The sequence below is a fragment of the Sylvia atricapilla genome, chromosome Z (assembly GCF_009819655.1).
Source record: "Sylvia atricapilla isolate bSylAtr1 chromosome Z, bSylAtr1.pri, whole genome shotgun sequence".
Lineage (NCBI taxonomy): Eukaryota > Metazoa > Chordata > Aves > Passeriformes > Sylviidae > Sylvia > Sylvia atricapilla.
Genome location: NC_089174.1, coordinates 8,896,606 through 8,916,168, shown reverse-complemented (window position 1 = coordinate 8,916,168; position 19,563 = coordinate 8,896,606). Strand labels below are relative to the sequence as shown.

Below are 19,563 nucleotides of genomic sequence, written 5' to 3'. Positions count from 1 at the left end.
AGGGAGTTTTAACAAGGGCATCAAGGGCATGGAGCGATAGGACAAGGAGGAATGGCTTTAAACTGAAAGAGAGAAGATGTACAAAAGGTATTAGAGAGAAACTCCTCTCTGTGGGGGTGGTGAGGCCCTGGCACAGGTTGCTCTGAGAAACTGTGGATGCCTGGAAGCGTCCAGGGCCAGGTTGGACAGGCCTTGGAACAACCTGGGACAGCGGAAGGTGTCCTTGTCAATTTTTTTTGTGTCCCCAGAAGGGATACAGTGGGATGCACTGGAAGTCAGTGGCCAGGAAGCATGCTCCAGAGTCAATATAGAGGGTGGGTATCTCATAAAGGATAAAAAAATACATCATATGCAAACACACACATATATGTACACACAGAGAAAGAATTCCTTAATGCTGCAGACCACTAACAATCATATTTAAAATCACCAGAAACCACAGATTGTTTTTCTGAGGGATTCAGAAAACAAGCTGAAACCTCTGCAGTAACTCCTGAACCAGACAAAAGCCCAAAGTGGCTTTGCCCTTGAAAGCTGTAGTTTAAATACGATTCAGAAAAGCTGTGACTTCAAATTCACATAGTTGCTGTCAACTGCTATTTCACTCATGTCGGAATTACCATCCATTCTCAACTGCACAGCTCTCAACATATTGTAAGAGAAATAAATAATCACATGAAAATCAGAAGTCTGTAGTTAAATTTTATTTATCAGTTCTATTGTTAAATGACACAATCAAAGTCAGTGGATTGGTCTGTAAATCTACACAATAAGACAGCATCTACGGTGGAAATCAGTAGAATTTGATATGGTTATGACAAAATGGTATCCTTATATTCGTACATCCCCTATATACAATAAACAGTATACACAAAGCAAATGCAACTAGTCTGTAAACCATGCACACCACAGCATAAAAACAAGATGCACCTCCTGCAACAGGCCTCCAGCTCGCCCACAGGTAAGTCCTGTTTACAGCAGTGCTTTTCAGTTTCAAGAGCGAATTATTATCCCCTGTGAAGATCAAAGTACAACTGAGACATCATATTGGCAACTGCAGTTCTTATTAAAAAAAAAAAAATAAATTGCTGTACATGAAGTTATTCTCTTCTCGAAGCTGCTAATGCAGGGTATTGGTTTGCTGCTGCTTTGCTCTCCCCTTGCTCTTGGCAGGGTTGCTGCCCCCAGGCTGCCACACAACATCAGATGTAAAACCACTTCCAGGTAACTTAGGCGTGGAGCCGTAGGATGTTTTTAAAGCCTTCTGCCTCATTTTCTGCCCCCTTGCCTTCATGGTGCGTAGAGTATTACAGGTGAAAGGCAAGAGTGCAAGTGAGCCTTGTAAGCATCTTGTCCCTGGGGCCAGAGGGCCCTTCCCGGGTGTCTCCGCTCAGTGCCAAGCTTGGGAGCACTGCAGGACAAATGTTCTGAACTTGCTGAATGTCTGGCCCAAGCCTTGCAGAGGTTTATATTTTTTTGCATAGAGGTTTATAGGAGCCCCTGGCACCACGTGCCCCGTTTGCTCTTGCTGTGGGTCTGGGGGAGGCTGGAGGGCTGTGGGTGATCCCACTCCAGCTCCACACCCCAAGCCCCAGCAAAGCCTGCTCAGGAGCAAGCTGCTGATCCCCATGCACCACACATCCTTCTCCTCCTGTGTAACTATGGCTATGGAAAAACTGGCTTCTGCCATTTTCCGTCCTCATCTGTCATCGCTAGGAAGGGCTCAAGAGCATATTAAAAAAAAAAAAGCCCTGTTCTTATCTGGTGTAGCAAAGATTTACTGGAAGTAAATCCTAATTCAAGTGTAAATCTACTTCCATTGAGCAATTCTCTTCATAATATTGCTGGGATTAGAGAGTTCTATGACTTTTTAAAGACACTACACAAATATCGGCAACATAATTTCATCTAGTTTATATCACCAATTATTAAAGAATGATAAATTCAGCATTATGTATTCTAATGGGTAAGAAGGACTTAAAATAAGACACTGTCACAGGATTATAATTTGGAGACAGCTTTATGAAACAAACATGAGAATGTGCTCTAACTTTTCCAGAATGGTTAAAATCATACTGCCCTGAAAAATTCTGGAAACAGTGTCTATAACATTGGCATTGAGTTCAAAAAAGTATGTATGTCTTTTTTAATTTTTTTTTTAATATGAGATAGATCAAGCTTAAAACTCTAAACAGCAGTAGGTAGAAAAAGTTTAAAATTTTAAATATTTATATAACTAGAGAAATTACTTCTATTCATTTTAAAAGCCAATATTATACATAAAACTAGTCGATAATTTTTCTAGACCTTTATTGTTCCCTTCATTGTCCACTCATTAACTTGGTAAATATCATAGGCAGTTGGTGCCCTTGAAAACACACTATTGAAACAAAATTAAGAGATAAAATCAAAGGGAAAAGGTTTTGTTCATATACTGTATTGTGAGAATATGCTAAATGCTCGTTATTAGGAAATGAGTTTGCTTCCCAGATAGATTTTAGCCGAGCATCATAAACATTTTCCAGCATCCCCATTTTCTACTCATAACTAATCTAAGGTTGTTTTTTTTTTTTTTTTTTTCTTTCACTTCTTTTAAATAAATGTCCAAGCAAACACTTCCGATGAGCCGAGACGGCTCCTGTATTTCATAAATAATCCAACAAACCTAAAAAGGACAATTTAATTACACGCTAAGATTAAGTGTTCCACGTACAGTACAACATTTACTGCAAAGGCAACTGCAAAGGCAACATTTTGACCTCTTTTTGCTTCAGACCCTTGAGAAGCATCACTCGTCATCTCCGGTTTGCAGGTTGGGTTGGGCTCTGCTGCTTCTCCACAGCTGGCAGGGTCCCCTCCCTATCGCCGCCACCGCTCCACGTTCCCCGTGTAGTCAGTGCTGGAGCTGTTCTCCCCCTGCTCCCTCAGGTGAGCCTGCTTCTCCCGCAGGATCTTCCGCTGCTCCTGGCGCTTCCGCCGCGCCTCCTGGTGCTCCTTCTGCCGCATGTACTGGTACCGCTGCAAAAACAGGTCTTTTGCATAATCGTACAATTCCACGTCTAAAAAATTGAGAGCCTCGATGCGCTGCTGAGTCAGCTTGTCTATCTCCACGCTGGAGGCCCTTGTGCTATTGTACTGCGTGAACGGCGAGATGAAGTTCATGTTGAAGGTCTTCTCAAAGAGATACTGAGTCTTGCGCTGGAACTCGGTCAGGCCGAAGAAAGCCATCCGCTTCAGGTTCTCCTTGGCACTGTCCAGCAGAACCTTATTTCTCTGCTCCTCGGGCATGACTGACAGGTTGTAGCACCCCACCAGGCTGAGGTCGGAGAGCATGCGGACCTGGCGGTTGTTGGCCAGGTTGTAGGGGCAGTCCATGAACTCCTGCAGGGAACAGCCCGACCAGTCGTCCCCCGTGTAGCAGCTGGGCAGCTCCTCGGTGGTCGGGGACCGGCCGTCGCAGACGTGCAGGGACGCCTTCCATGTCGCTCCCCGCTGGACGTGGCGCCACTCGCTCAGGTATCGGGACACGGGGTCACGCAGGATGGTGATGTAGTAGAAATTCCTGCCAAGGGGAGAGGAAAACAGAGCGTTTAGTCCCAGCACAGAGCGCATTAACGCTCAAAATCAATACAAACGGGGAGATGCACTTAAGAGGCTTTCAGCTGCCCTTGCTGTAGAGGCTGTGCCATGAGTTCACCTCCACAGGGTGAAGGACGACTGAACAAACCCTCGGGGGAGTGCCAAGGGCTGTATCTACCTGCACACACACTGAGCTGCCTCTGTTTAACAGGTGTTGTCTCTACAGAGCCCAAGGGAGCCCAAGACTCCCCTCTGTGCTGGGCTGTCCATGTGGCCACAGGCCCCTGGTAGTGCTCCAACAAATGGTCACGCCAGACCTTAGGAGAATACTTCAAGTATCTCCCAGGATGTAAGCCACCACCCAAACAGGACACAGGTAGTTCTGGATCTTTTAACATCCTTGTACAACAGAGCTGCAGTGACAGGTTTCCACAGGCAGCAAAGGGCTGCCAGTGCTATGTTCCCTGATGAGCAGTTGTGGGTCTCGTCTACATGAGCCCGTAACACCTCTGAGGAAGGCATTTCCTACAGGACCTCTCCCTTCGCAGGCCAGATAAATGGGGTATGCCCAGAAGCCCCAAACCACTTGCACCCTAACAAGGACCTTGGCAAAACCCATGCAGATCTTGCTTTACTCTCCTGCCTTCTGAAGTGATGAGAGAGGAGAGATAAGTGCCTAACAAGAAATTAAAGAATGCATTACAGCACTTTGTAAGAGAAAACATTTTCAAGGGAGGTGCTGACTTTGGTTTAAAGCAAAAGGACAGTAGCACATGTGGGGTACACGCTGCCACAGGGAGTCCATCAGGCCACCAGCTGGAAAAGCTCGAAGTTCAACCATAAAATTTGCCCAGAGTTCACTCTGGGTTGCACATTAATATCTGCCTTCGAACACCATGCTGTCCACCATCACAGCCTGAAGATGGACACAGCCCTTTGAACCTCCACTAGCAAGAGCATTGCCCCACCTGGATGATGCTGGAGGAACACCATCAGGATACCAGCCATTTGCTTAAGCAAATGGAATTAAAGTGGCTCAATAAGCAAACTGTCCTGCTAGGGAAGGCCACTCCTCCAGGAGGAGGACACCAAGGAGTGTGTGCCCAGGAGCTCTGAGCCCCTGGGGTGTGATTGCCACGTCCTTGGTGCTCTGTAAGGTGGAGAAGGACATTAACTTGCTTTCTTAAGTAACACTATGACTGGCCACCTTGAAGTCAAACTTTTGTTCCCTGTCGTTTCCTTTGGCAGAAAAGCCACTAGATGTCAATGTTTTACAGGAAATTGTCTTTGAATGGACTAAAAAGTGAATCACAAGCACAGAAGGGACCCAGCTGCACAGGGAAAGAAAACCTGGAGAGTCACCATTCCTCTTCCTATTTAGAGCATCCACATTCATAAATAATAAAGTAAGTAGAAAGCACAATAAAGGTGCAAAGCCAAATAAAGGCAATGAGCCCAGTACAGTGTCAAGTGACTGGAAACAACAGCACTCAACGCTTGGAGCTGAGACATCACAATCAGCACCACCCCATCCTCATGCTCAGCTGGGGTGGTGCTGCTGCCACCCGCCTGCTCAGAGGGATTTGGCCACAGACTGACACAGCCAGAGTGAGCCAAAATCCCCATCACGATCCCAAGGAAGGTCCTTTTCCACAGAAGTGCTGTTCAGTGATTTCACTGTGAGAGGTGGAGGTAAGAGGGAGCAAGAATAAAGCTCACTTTATGAGTGTGGGGCAGCTGCTAACCCCATGCTGTCCCTTGCAGAAATGGGAAGAGTTTTGCTCTGTCTTATCCCCGGTCTCTGGTAGCAGAGGAGAACCCAACCTGGCAAAGAGAACGGGTTTTCCATGAGCACCACCTCACCCAGCCGCTCCTATGAGCAGGAGCTGTCCCTGATTATGCTTGTGCCTCAGGCTCCTTTGATGCAGGAGCAGCAGAACAGCCGTGTCAGGATCCCCAACACGGGGAAATGGAGCATCTCTGGGACAAACTCAAGCCCTTTCTTTACCTTCTGCCACAACTCCTCAGCCTTGGATGTAGTTTACTGGGACACTGCCCTAAAATAATAACCCAACCATACAGCATTAACCTCTACGTTAACTATAGCAACTAAAACACAGCAACAAACCTCTGGACCAAGGAGGCAAAAGCACAGCCCTGCTTACCCCAGAGCCCCTTGTATGAGCTGGCTCATGGGCAGTTCAGCCCAGGGGAGAAGGGTGCAGGCACAGGGGTGCTACTAGCTGAAGGAGAAGGCCAACCAGACTGTATGCTCTAAGGTCACCACAGGAATCGATGGGGAGTTAATGCAAGAAGGAAAACAAATCCTGAGCCAAGATCGATACAAGTGAGCGTTTTATTATAGTTAAAACTCTTCAACCACTCTCCCTTTGTGCTCTTTGGTCACAAGGCAGTGACAAAGCGTCTCCCTTGGCTGCTGTTGTAAAAACAAAAGAATGAATAAAACTTGTGCGTTGGTGGAGGAGGCTGTGTTGTAACAGATCACCATCAGCCTGGGTTGCCTCATCTGGGCAGGTATCTCCATCTGTGCCTGCCAGGGAAATGCTGCAGTCAAGGGAGACTGGGGGGGATGAGGCTGAGAAAAAATGCTCACTGGACTCTGCAATGAGCATGGAGGTGTCTAGGCTTCCCAAGCACCCTGAGCTCAGGATGACAGGCAGGAATACTCATGGGATGCCCCAGGCAGGGCCCATATCTTCCCTGGTCTGACCACAGCTCACTGAAACAGCAATTTTAACTCAGTAATTTTAAGCACTTCTCCCCCTCTTAAGGCTGCCTATTAAAATTCTATCTAAAGAGGCACTGACCCTTTTTGGGAACATCAGCTTTTGCCCCAAGCCTCTCCTCCAAATCAGGAATTATGGCAGCTCCAGGAAAGCAGCTAGGCTGCTCTGTGTTCATCTGAACTGAGCTTCAGAAAGTCACAAAAGCTTTAATGCATCCTCAAGCCAGAGCTGTGCCAGAGATGAATTTGGCCATCAGCACTCTGAGCATCAGTGTGCTGCAACCAACGAAGACTTAAAACTTTGCAATTATTTTTAGCTCTGTACATAACAGCTTGTTCTTTCTACTGTCCTACCAAGGGAGTGTTGTGCGCCTGCCCATTCCTTAAAGCATGTGCTTCAGAGCCTGAAACAACATATTTACTGTTAGAGCTCCAACTACCATGAATCATCCCTCCAACTTAGAGCTGCACGCACCAGAAACACGGCTTTTCTGATGAAGTTGGGTGTCCATGAAGCAGAGGAAGGGAGCTTGAGGGCAACTGACAAAGTAGGTTGACCCTGGAGGTATCAGGAATGTGGGACGATGTGACAGTGACTTGCTCCTGGTATTTCCCTGAGCACTGCTATTCCTTGAGGAATGCAGGGACTGAACAGTCCCACAATGTTGATTGCTCCCCATGCTGCATCTGCTTGCTCTGAATGACAATCCTGTGGTCACACAGTCCATTCCTGCCACCCTTTCCCCACCTCTGCCAAACACAGGGGCAGAATGAGATTTCCTTTTTTCAATCAGTTTTTTTAAAGAATCCTTGCATCTTCTAGTTGCAAATTAAAAAAAAAAAAAAAAAAAAAAAAGAGAGAGAGAGAGAGAGAGAAAAGGAAAAAAAGATGAAGTCCAAGCCAGAGACTTCAGAGTCTGGACAGGCTAGCAGGGAAGGGATATCCAGGTAACCACACCACGGTGCTCAGGGGGCTCATTGTGTGCAGAACTAAAGAGTTGAGGAGGGGATGACTAATTATGCATCAAAATGGGCCAGAATCTCCCAAAGTCAGAGCACATCTCATCCCAACCCCACTGCCCTACTGTTTAATTGCCTGTTGAGGCCAAGGGAGGCTGGAGGTCAGAGGCTGGCAGCTGCATGTCTTCAGCCTGGAAACCTGAGCCCAGCTTGATGGAGATATGAGGTAAGAACTGGAGAGGGGAACTGAAACCTGAACATCCACTCATCATTACATCCATTTGTGGATTAGTAAGTGAGGGACTGAGTGACCTTTTCCCATTTCTGCTGAGAAATGAGGCTGTAGCAAGAAGGACTTTGTAGGTTACTGAGGGTGAGAAACCTACAACCTTTGCACAAGGAGCACTGCAGCCCCAGAAACATCCCCATCTCCCCCATAGGTTGTTCCCAGAGGTAAATTTACCAGTAGAACACAGCTTCAGCCATGGCTGAAGAAGCAGAGCTATGATTTCTAAGGAGAGTACTGGGGCAATCCCATTCAACATGCCAAAGTAAGGCTATGCTTTAAGCTGGCTCAAACACACCCATTTGTATCTAGGTCAAGCTCAGCCAGATGGCAAACCTGGCTAGGATAGTTGGAGTCACAGACAGGGCTTGTGCAGTGAATGGGAGGCAATTTTATACAAGTGTCTCCATCTCTTTGACTGGAGATGAGGGAGGCAAGGAAATTTGTTACATTTCCAAATCTGTGTGGGTTTTTTTTTTTCCAGTTCATGTGCTTTGTGGTATATTAACAGGGCAGTGTGAAACCAAGTTCTGCTCCAGGTGAAGATGGATATTTTGAAAGAAAAGTGCATTATGAAGGTGCAGGGGCAAAGGGATAAGGGATAGAGCAGATTTGTGCCACACCCAGCAGAAATGCAAATAAAAGAAACTAAAACCCCGCAGCAGAGATTCTGCATATGATACAAAGGATTAAGGATGGCACTACTGAAAAAAGAAAAATAATCATAGGGTTGGCACTTCAGCACCAGAAACAATGCACAATCACCAGAGCCAACAAGCAGCACAAGGACATTCACGTCCTTCCCCCCCTATGCACAAACTGCTCATGCTGCTGAATAAAAATCTAGACAGCTCGCTTATAAAAGAGTAGCCACATATTCATTCTTCTAAAAGCTGAGATACTTGGGGTTCTTTTGAGATGACAACTTGTTTCAGCTCATCTGACCACAAGGAAGATGCTCCTATGCTGTGGCCTCATGCACAGATCTGAGATCCCATCTCCTTCTCCTCCACTGCTCCCAGGAACAAAGTGAAATTGTGTCACAGGCAGTCTCCTGCACTTGTCCCTCACCCCACACCACTCTGAAAGTGTCCCTGCTCAGGATTATCAGACAGCAAAGTAACAGACAATGATGGAAGGTCAGGAACACGAATGGTGCAAGTCTCACGTTCCCTGTTCTGCTCTCTTCCTGAGAGAAACCCTCCCCACAGGCTCCAAAGCTGCTGATGGATTTTAATCTCTGGCAGAGGGTCTCCCAGCCGATCAATCATGGCCACCACATCTCTCTGAGAAGTCAAACTCAATTACGCCATGCCAGGCACCAAGTGCTTTGCTCCCAGAAGTTGAGGTTAATTCCCATCAAGAGTGGCCCACTGAGAATTTGATTTGTTAATACCACAAATTGTTCCTCCAAAAGAAATACCACTGCTGCCTAATTTGTTGGAGCCAGGCATCTGTTTGGAGATCACTTAGAGAGAGCAAAGCATTCGTTTAATAGTGTGACTCATCCTGATTCTTAACAAACTCTGTCACCTAGGGACACAATCAGGAGGACAGGAGTAAGGATCCTGGTGAGAGCCTCTCCTGCCTCAACCATCTCTGCTTGGAATCTCCCCCAAAATGAGAATGTCTCTACCCTGCCAAGAGCTGCTCCTGCAACATAACTCACAGAGATGAGGCCAGAATATTTGGCAAGCTTACTGAGGCAGCGCTGGGAATCAAATGTTTGCATCCACTCCAGACTGGTCTCAGATGCTTCCCAGCAGTGATGTGGATGGCAATGGCAGCAGTGGAGACATGTTCATTGCCCTTGGGCTTCCCACACTGCTGCTCTGCTCCAAGGCCTCCCAGCCCCACAGACAGTGGCAACAAACCCCTTCTCAAAGTGGGAGACGAGCAAGGGAGCCTGTCAAGTTCCCCATGAGCTGCAGGGAAAAGATTTCATGCCCAGCATTCCATGGCTGCCTCCATGTCCTGGGTCTGGGTCGGCAGCCTGGCTGCCCATGCCAGGACCTCCCCTGCCACTGTCACAGCTCTTGCAAGGAGGTGACCACGGAGCAGGGGTATTGGAACAGGACTGCTCCCCTTCCCTCCTCTCCCCAAAGACCTTGGTGCAGCTCCTGCCCAGCTGAACCCTGGGCTGGCTACTACTCCTTCCTATGAGACTTCTCTTTATTCAGTCATTTAAATTAAACTAAACTTCCATGTCTACCTCATCCAAAATTCAAAGTACAGCAAAATCTAGATGAACAAATCCCTTCTTCATTACAGAAGTGATGGATAAAGATTATGGGGAGGGAGAGAAGGAGGAACAAACACCCTTTTCCTCTGCAGCAGCCTGTAAGACTACCTGGGCTATATTCCTTTACTCTGGGTCTCAAGGTGGCAGGAGCAAATAATGCATTAGCTCTGAAAAAGGGCCTGGAAGGAAAGGAGATAAGTATTTCAGGACTGCGAATTAAAGCTGTTAGCAAATGCAAATTTACATTTCCTCTAAGTAATCATTATGTTTTCACTTCTATCAGCACCCAATGAATCACAGAGATGTTTTGTCTAGAAACACTAATGGTGGGGGTAGGAAGCCAGCAGCCTACCCACAGCAACGGCAGCAGGAGAGCAGTGCCAGAGGAGCCCATAAAAAGGAGCTGGATTTTTCAAGAACAGCAATTACACCAGCCCATCACTGCCCGTGAAATTACCAAATAGGAAAGATCTGCAGAAAAAAATCATTTCAGGTGCAGAGGAAGGCAGCGATTTAGCAGGTCAAGGTACACATTCATATATGTGCAGGCATGGCATTTGCAAACAAAGAAAATGAAAATAAGGCTTTAAATAAGTAAAAAATATGCAGCCTCACATACACACATGCTCCCAGCTACCCTCACGCACAAAATAATTGTCCACAGTGTTGCCTGCAGAGGGGAGAGTGGCCCTGCAGATCTGCCAGAGTAGTATTAATTTCATAATTGCCTGTATTATTAAGATCTCTGCAGGATACCCCTGCTCACAACAAATTCAGCAAGAATAGTGTCCTTTTAGTTTGTTTGGTTTTTTTTTTTCAGTAGCGCATAAAAAAAAGAAGCAAGTTTCTGTTTTTGGACTCAGCAACCAGAAGAGTGACTCAGCTGCTGGTGCCAGTCCCCAGTCCTCTGTGTCCACCCTGGAGTGTGGCATGGCAAAGGGTGGCAGTGCAGGGCAGAGGGGCACTCAGAGACTCATCCCACCCACCTGACCCGCTGGATAAAGGACTGAACTGCCCTTCGGAAATACCCAGCTTCCATCACAGCCTATCTAGAGCAGTAAAGCTTCCCACCTCATGAGCTTAGTTATATGACAGAGGCATCAGGATGGAGGGCAGCAGTGGTGCTGAGCCCCTGGGCTGGACACGGGAGGTTAAACCCAAGGAAAGGAGAGAGAAGGGGACAGGAGGGTCAGTGTGTGTGCCATGCTTCCACCGTGCTTGATGACAAGGTCCAGTACAGGTGATGCTGGATTTGTGAGGACTCAGCAGCATGCAAGGCCTTGGCTTTGGAAAGTGCCTTTCCTGCCTAGGGAGATTATCCCTTAATAAAGAGGAGGCAGAGCTGAATTTTGCTCTTAATCCATACTCAAGAAAACTCAAGGTCTGAGCGATGTCTTTTGAAAACATTGATCTCTGACACCCACAGAGTGCCAGGAGCAACTTCCCACTCCTGGGAAGGAGCTGTCCCTGTCCCCTGGAGCCGCATCACACACATCTTCCAGCCACGGTACAGCATGGCCCTGATCACAGAGCTCTTAAGGATTCATTAGAAAGCATGGCAGATATCCCGAAGCGAAAAGGAGGCCACTGCAACAGAGCTGGTGAATAACCACAGGATGCTGCTATAAATCAGATCTTTACAACAGTATTTACCCCATCTAAATGCTGCTGCAGGAATTAGTTTCAACGTGTAACTGATATTTCTGCGGTGGCAAAGATCGAGGTTTGCAAAGCCTACACTCCATAAGCAGTGGTTTACAGAGATGGAATAGTGGCAGTTTTTCATTTTCCAGAGTCCACTCACCCTTCCAAGAATCTTAATGCCTCATTGATTCATAATACAGTACATAAAGATTTCATTTTTTCTTGCACACAGTGATATATTATAGAGGCAATCTATTTTGCCACTGAAAAGTTTGCTTAGTAGAGAAATTTGGAGTTTTGACATTCAGGAAATTACAGTCATCTGTAAAGCGCAATTGATATGCCAAGGCTAACATTTTCATTGCACTTATGGAGCCAGAATAACTATGCTAAAATATTTATTATATTCTAAAAAAAAAAAATCCAACTTCTTGTTTATAAAAAGCATATATTTAGCAATAAAAAAGTTTTATCCTTATATCCATATATATTTTACCTATGTCTTAAATGTGCAAAGCCACATACTCTCTGAACAGATGAAAATACTTTTAATAATCTAATAAAACCAATATTTCAGACAGGCTCTGCGTGTGCAAGCAGAGGGCACCAGCTGACACGTGGCTTCACGGAGCTGCACAAAAGCAGAGAAATGAGATTTGGGCTGCCACAGTAAACCCACCCAAGGTCCCCTGGGGCTATGGACACTCGTCCTGCCAGCCACCAGCTGATCCCCATGGGAAGCAGGAGATCACTGAACCCTGTGTGCTTCATTTGCAAGTTCTGTGGCTGATTCGAGCCAGGAGGAAGTGGGTGCAGAGGGCTCTGGTCCCAGCTTGGCAAGCACACTTGTCTTCTTTATGAACCTATCAGTGTGTATTCAGAAGCTGTGATTTATCCTATATCCTGAGCACTCATTGCAAATTCGTAATTGCTGCCCGAACACCCCTCCCAACTCCTTTGTATATAGAGTAGCTACTACTGAACATCCCTGCCTCAGCGCTGGAGAAACATTGGAGCTCTCAAGAAAAAGATCATACGATCAGCCTTAAGAGCTCTGCATCTCCCACAATGGGAAATTAACTCCAGAGAGGTATTTATAAAATCATTTGTAACTATATCAGAGCTCAATCAATTCTCTTCTATAATACATAAAAGGAGGAGGTTTGGCTCACACAAAAGAACGTAATTCCTTCACAAGCCATTTGCAGATAATCTCCTGTACGCCAGTTAATACATCCCACGATAGGTTACACAAAAGTGCTTTAAAAAACGAAATTAAGGATATGGAGCACATAAAAAAGGCACATTAGTGCAACTTATATTTTGCTTATCATAACTATGCACATACAAAAAGCCAAGGAAAACCTTTCTCAATCTTTCTAAAATTTTGTCAAAAGCAAGCATCTATTGAAACATCTTTGCAACATAATTAATGAACTGATACTAATATAATTCTCAGCCTGCTGTCAAAAGTGGGATAGAGGAACGGACAGTGTATTTACAGCTGCAACTTCTACAGTTTTAATTTCAGCTCTCATTGATTCCACTGAACACCATGAGACTGTATAATGAAGAAATCTGTATCAATTGAAAATATCAAGTGTGCTCCTGCCCCACTAGGGCACTACTGTAATATCATGCAATGGAAGGGGATTCTCATTTAATTGAATTGGAAATGAAACACATATTAGCTAAGAAAACTTAATCAGTGCAATAATATTAAAATGGGCCACTCAGACAAACTATACTGATTAAGTCACTTGCAAACATTTCCGTAATCATCACTGAGACCTGTGGCATTAATGATTTAAACTCACTTTTCTACTCCAGGGAACAAAACTGCAATTTCATAGCAGACAATTAGAATACTTTAAGCCCTCTCTCATACACTACAATACAGGCTCCTTGCAGAGGCACAGGGCCTCATCCTGCAAGGACACATCTTGAGCTCTGACACACAAGGCCTGCATGGATGCTGGGATGTTTGATTTAAGATGGGAGACAGCCCTGAAAGCACCTGGCTGGCTGGGAAGTGTTTCTGAGGTACTGGCTGTGGTTTCTCCACAGATTTCATCTTTAATCCTGACTTGTTACTGATTGCACACTCCAATGCACCGCAACACTCTGAGCTCCAAACGGCTCCCAGCAGACCAGGATTTTAAAACTTGCATTCACACACAGTTGACATAACTGGATTTAAAATTTTCATGGAACAGCAGAGTGCATTTCTAGTAAAACTCCATGGATGCATTTATTGTGTCAAAGCTCAGCTGGGAGGGGTTTTATATCAGCTAAGCAAGCAAGACTAAGTAAACATTACAGGATGTACATACAGAACATCTTGTTTCCCACGTCTTCTAGTTCCACCCCAAACATTCAGTAAAAGTACATCTTACTCAGTCTGAATCAGTGAGGACAATGCCCTTAGAAAGCCATGTTAACGGAAAATGTCACTTTAGCCTCTCATACAACCCTGAACAAACCAGAGACGTGTGCATTGTGCTGTGCTCAGGACTACACACACAGTCCAAGCTCGTGGTGTGCCTGGAAACTGGAGACGGAGCTGGCAAAACCTCATCAGATGTTTTCCTGGCTGTCAGCGACAGCACATTCAGCACCAACATCAGCTTGGTCACATCGCATTTTTCTGCATATATTTTTAATTAATTTGTAGCATTAAGACATTCAAAATCTTACTTGCAGACAGTCAAAAGCAAACTCAATTTTTCCATATTATCAGTGCCATGAAGCAAACTCCAGCCAAAGTGGCAGCTGAACTGAGGATACCACAGAAAAGCAACAATCTGAGCTGGGCAACGACAGAGTCCAGCTCCCGTGTGCCAGCTGAAGGACTAGCACTGCTAAAAAAAGCACCCAATTCCACTGCCCATGAACAGTGCTGCTTGCTTTGCCTTTTGCTCTGCCTCTCTCACTGTGAGGATATCACAAGCTTGGGTCAAGATCTGACCTTTCTTTGAGCAGCTTCTCACCACCCACAGCTAAACAAGCAGGCAGCACTTTGAACCCTCAGCTGGAGGGAAGCCTTGCTTAGGTTAGCTGAGAAATGCTCAAAACCAAGCTGATTTCAGCTGAAGCCAAAGACAACCTACCCCTGCCAGAAGGGACACGATAAACCTGGTAAGACAAACCTGAAGCAAAATAAACCACGTGACATGTAGGGTTATTCACTAAGGTCACAGCTCCTTCTAAAAGGATCTGCTATTTTTCCCACTCCCCTAACCTCATCCTCAAAATATGAAACAAACAAACAACAACAAAAAAAACCAACCCCCAAAAGCCAAGAAGCAAAACTCCTCTATGAGCAGCAAGAGATGGTTCAAAACAATTTTGTTCCTATCTGTGATCTCTTGAAAGATTTTTCAGAAGACACAATTCTACTCCTCCATGGATTATTCTGGCTAAAAATGTGTGTGACATTTTAATTATGAAGTACAAATGTTACTGCAAGTAAGCAATGAAACAGATGGTGTCCTGAATTTTACAGTACAGCCACTTTTCCAGCTCAAATTTACAGTTCACCAATCATAAGCTTTAAGTTCTGTCTCCACTGCATCTCCCTTACCCATCTGAAACATCACAACCCTCCAATGCTGAGAGCACAGCTTTGGGAAAGTTGGGAACTTTTGGGAAATTCAATCCAAGCTGTCCTTCTTCAAGCAAATATGTCCAATGAGGAAACAAAGTGGAGCACAACTCTGTACCATCCCAAATGCATGGCAGATAAGAAGTGGTAGAGCACTGAGGAACTGCCCTACTCAAGGGAGCACAGAGGTGATCCTGACACCTCCATCTCCATGAAGGACCTGATTTGTTTATCTCATCCTCTTCCTCATATGAATAGAGGGAACTCCACTCACATGAGTTGTAAGTCCTGAGATTTCCTTCTCTATCTACCTGGTGTACTCAGCAGTCCCATCAGTGGGTGCCCCCAAGGGGAAGGGACAGGATGGAATGCGAGTCCCTTCAGGATCCACCAGTGCCAAGTCCCACATCACCAAGGAACAACAGAGTAACAAAGCCAGAAGCTTTTCCATTAATTGGTGGTCCACCATCCTTCCAAAAAACCTTCAATGCTTAAGTTCAAAGTTGCAGTTTCACATGTTTATTTCCTCCTCTTACAAACCATGAAATATAATTCAAGACATAGGAGCCACACATGCGGATGGGGGCAAGGAGGACCTGAGAATTCTCATCTACTGGATTGACAACACCATGGCAAGTGTGGTCCTTGCTTTGGTGAGCTTTATTATCTGGTTCAGACAACACATTAGGACAAAGTGTGAGTTGAGTGACTCCTGGGGAGCAGATGCAGCAGTATACCCAGATTCAAGCAGCAAACACAGTGAGTTTTCAGCTGTCTCTCTTAGCTGTGTGTGGCCACGCAGAGGAGAACATGACGTCCTCATTGAACAGGCGCTTGATTTAGCAGGCTGTGACCAAACTGAATCCTGGAAAGCTTTCCTGATACTCCACTCCATTCATCTCCACTAAAGGGGAGCTGCTGCTGGGGCTTACGGCATTAGTGCTGCAATTATGACAAAGAAACATTTTCTGGGAAGGTGTCCCAGAAAGTAATACACTGAACATTTCCTCTCACCACTTGCAGTACTGAGCAATAACTCCTCTCACTGTCAGCATCAGCTCTGAGCCAGGTCTCCAAGGAAGGGCACCCCTCCTGTTGTGCCCCTGTGCTGGCACAGGGCTGGGACCATCAGTTCTGCTCTCACCATTCAGCTTGTGCAGACACCCTTGGGACTCCTGCAAGGATCAGACAAAGGGAGATGCTGCACAAGCCAAGGCATGGATCTTTTGGGCCTCAGACTTTTCCCATTTTGCTCTGAAATGGAGCAGAGCTTTGAAAGTGGAGTGCCCAATGCCAGCTTTGCAGACAGCCAGTGATGCTCAGTCACAAAAGCATTTGCAACATGGGCTCTGCCTCTTGCATGCAGGTTTGTCACTTAATCCAGCACCATGCTGGCATCCAAGAGTGAAGATGGCAAGATCTGTGGAGTTCCTCTAAGCCCACCTGAGAACCTCCTCCTAAAGGGATCCAAATAGGGCACTTGTAGATTGGAAGGGATCCGAGGACTGAACTTTTCTTGGATCACAGCTGCTTTAACAAAACTTTCCAATGAACTCCTGAACACCCAAGGGTATTTTGTCCCCAGGGAGAGAAGCCAAAGCAATATCCAATGCCCCCAGCACTGGGGTATGCAGCCTGGTTTTCAGCAGATCGATGGCTCTGTATTTGAACTCAGAAAACAGGTGCTTCAGAGCATGATGAAGTGCATGGCAGTGGCTCAGGCTCTGCTCTCGGTCACACTGGCAGCTGGATTGCTGCAATGAATAAACCTGAAAATCAACTGTCTGAGCAGCAACAGCTTCTTCCTATGTCTCTATCCCTGGAGGGGTTAATCTAGAATAATTTAATTTATCCCCAAATTGCAGGCAGCAGTGTCTTTCACCATTTAGCAGATTAAGAAACTGTGCTCTACCAAATTTATCTGAACAATTCATTCCCATAAAATTACGCTGGGTTTTGAACTGAGGTTGATACACTCCATTGTATCTGCAGGCTAAGCAATCCACTGAGGGGCCAGATTAAAGCACAGCTAAGCACAACCCGAGTGGGTTTTTCAGGCAAAGCATCTGAGCAGGGATGGGGACAAAAGCAGTAGGTGCAAAAGGGCTCCCAGCAGTGGTAATCTGGGCCAGGGCTCAGGCACAGTGGCAGCATCTTCAGCTGCATCTCCCCCATCCTGTCATTAAAATAGCAGCAGCCCCATAACTCATTCCAACAAACGGCGACTAGGCTCCTCTTCACATTATTTTAAACAAAATGACACTTTCTCTAGACACTTAAATGCATCCTGGTTTCATCACATCAACAGAGGAAGCATATTTTTTCTGTTTATGTGAAAGGTGATATTGGATGCATCATACATTGAAATCGTTTGCTGGCTTCCTCTCTTGACATAAGTAAGGGGAAAGAAAGTCAGAGAAGACAGATTTTAAAGATGTATGCATATGCATGATCATTTTCTAACCTAGAACATTATTAAATTCTTTCATATATTCATGTGAGAACTGCAAAAGATTATGAAAGTAGAGATGCTATCACTCATACTTTCCCAGAGCAAGGATTAGGGAGCTCTTCTTCTTAATAAAAGCTACATATTTGAATACTATCTGTTTGGCCAAGCTCTAGTTAGTACTGGCCAAGAGAGGTACAGCTCACATCCCTACCTTGCAGAATAAACCTGTCTGCAGGGCCAGCCCTAACACAGGGCAAGATTGAGCAAGAGATGTCACACGGTTGTCAGAGCTTTGACCTTTTCATGGCTACTAAATGCTTCAGAATTTCTTCAGTTACACAGGTCTAGCACCCGCTACCAAAAATACACCCCACATGGCCCATGCAGCTTCCTCTCAGCCCTTGGAGAGCTGAGTCCTGCCAACCCTGCCTGAGCCATACGACCAAAAGGCGTTGCAGAAATCTTCTGGTTTGCAAGTGATGCTAAATTCATCTAAACAGCTTTATTTATGAATGGTGTTACATCCCACTTCTTGGAGAGACAGATCTGCCACTAGAATTGCCTTTTCCTGCCTGCAGAAACTGTAATTCTGCATCAACATTACACAATTATTTTAAAACCACTATTTAGATAGCTCTACAGTAATGGATATGTACACCAACGCCAGTGCCATAGAATTTGCATTGCAGAATTTTTTATCATGCTTCTTAAAGATTAATAATTTAAAGCAAGTTGTAACTGTGCTAAGATTTAGTCTTATGTTTTCATGACTGCTTTATATTCTCATAAATATCCAACATTCCCAAGTACATAGGAATCTGAGGTATTCAAGAGAAAAAACTGCAACCAATATATCTTCCATTTATGGAATTGAATATAAGATCATATTCAAAGTGCTGCATTTACTGACTGGTTTTGAATACATAAAATATATAGCCATTGCAAATTCACCTTTCATTGCAAAGCTTTGTTCTTGTAGTGACATAACTTATTGCTAGATTAGAACGCCAAGTACAGCTGGGTCATTTTTCGTGTTCTCCATTCCCACAAACACGACTGGGAGAGACAGGTCGTGCTCTCCATCAAAGTTGTGCTTACCACACAGCAATATTGCAACACGTCCCATTAGAGTTATGTCTGCTGAGACTGTGAGCACAGACTTGGCTGCAGGCACCTCCTAATGGAATTACATAATTGGAGGCATGTCATCTAAATCTGAACAAATTGGATTCCCTTGTCATGCACTATTGAATCAGAACGGGAAGAACACTCCATGCTGTTATCTATGGTAAACCAATGGTGGCAAATCCAGCGTCACTAATATTTTGATAATGTGATGTTTATTAAAAATGGGGGAGAAAAAAAAAAAAGGATAAAAGTTTCATGTAAGGCATGTCAAAATCATGTTGCATGGAAAAATGAGCTCATCCTAGCTTGGTTTCAGACTGGGAATTACATTAATGGTTTATGACGGTTGTGATGTTAAGAAGATGTAACTGCAGAACCTTGCAAGGCTGGTTGCCTGTAGCAGCCAGGGAAGTGCAGACAAGAATCTGAGACAGGCCCTGCCACCGGCTCTCATCTGGCTGGAGTGACAGCCACCAAGGTGTTTGCTCTGCTGCAGCCCCTCCCTGCCCAGTCTGTGGCAAATCACTGCATTAACATTCCCATCCTGCACCCGAATTCTCAAGTCCTTGCAATTCACAGGCATGCCCTGCTTTTCGTTTACAAGTATATCAACTTTAATTTGGAATTACTGGAGGAATCATAATGAGGGAGCAATAACTTTGAGCACACTGAACTGCGCATTCAGGGCGAATTTTCACTGAGCACTCAGCTCGACCTCCAGCTCTGCATGTATGAAAGAACAGAGGCATTAATTACATTACCAGAATCACTAATCAGTTCATTGCATCTTTACATTTCATCAGCTAAATGCTGGTGCAAAATATGAGGCTTTTTTTCCCCCTGTAATCCAGCTCTTCAAGCCTCACCAGGATACTTCCACGAGCACATGGAATGAATTCATTAACAAAAACAGCAAGGAAAA

The 19,563-nt window shown here is 45.2% G+C and overlaps 1 protein-coding gene across 1 annotated transcript in view; it reads right to left on the bottom strand.

Annotated features, from left to right (window-relative positions):
* Positions 1 to 689: 689 nt before the first annotated feature.
* HS6ST2 (heparan sulfate 6-O-sulfotransferase 2) overlaps positions 690 to 19,563 on the bottom strand; it is a 128,556-nt gene continuing 109,682 nt past the window's right edge. The window contains exon 2 of the mRNA XM_066338987.1: positions 690 to 3,562. Within this exon, the coding sequence (XP_066195084.1) occupies positions 2,860 to 3,562 (703 nt within the window). The 3' untranslated portion in view covers positions 690 to 2,859. The remainder of the gene's footprint in view (positions 3,563 to 19,563) is intronic.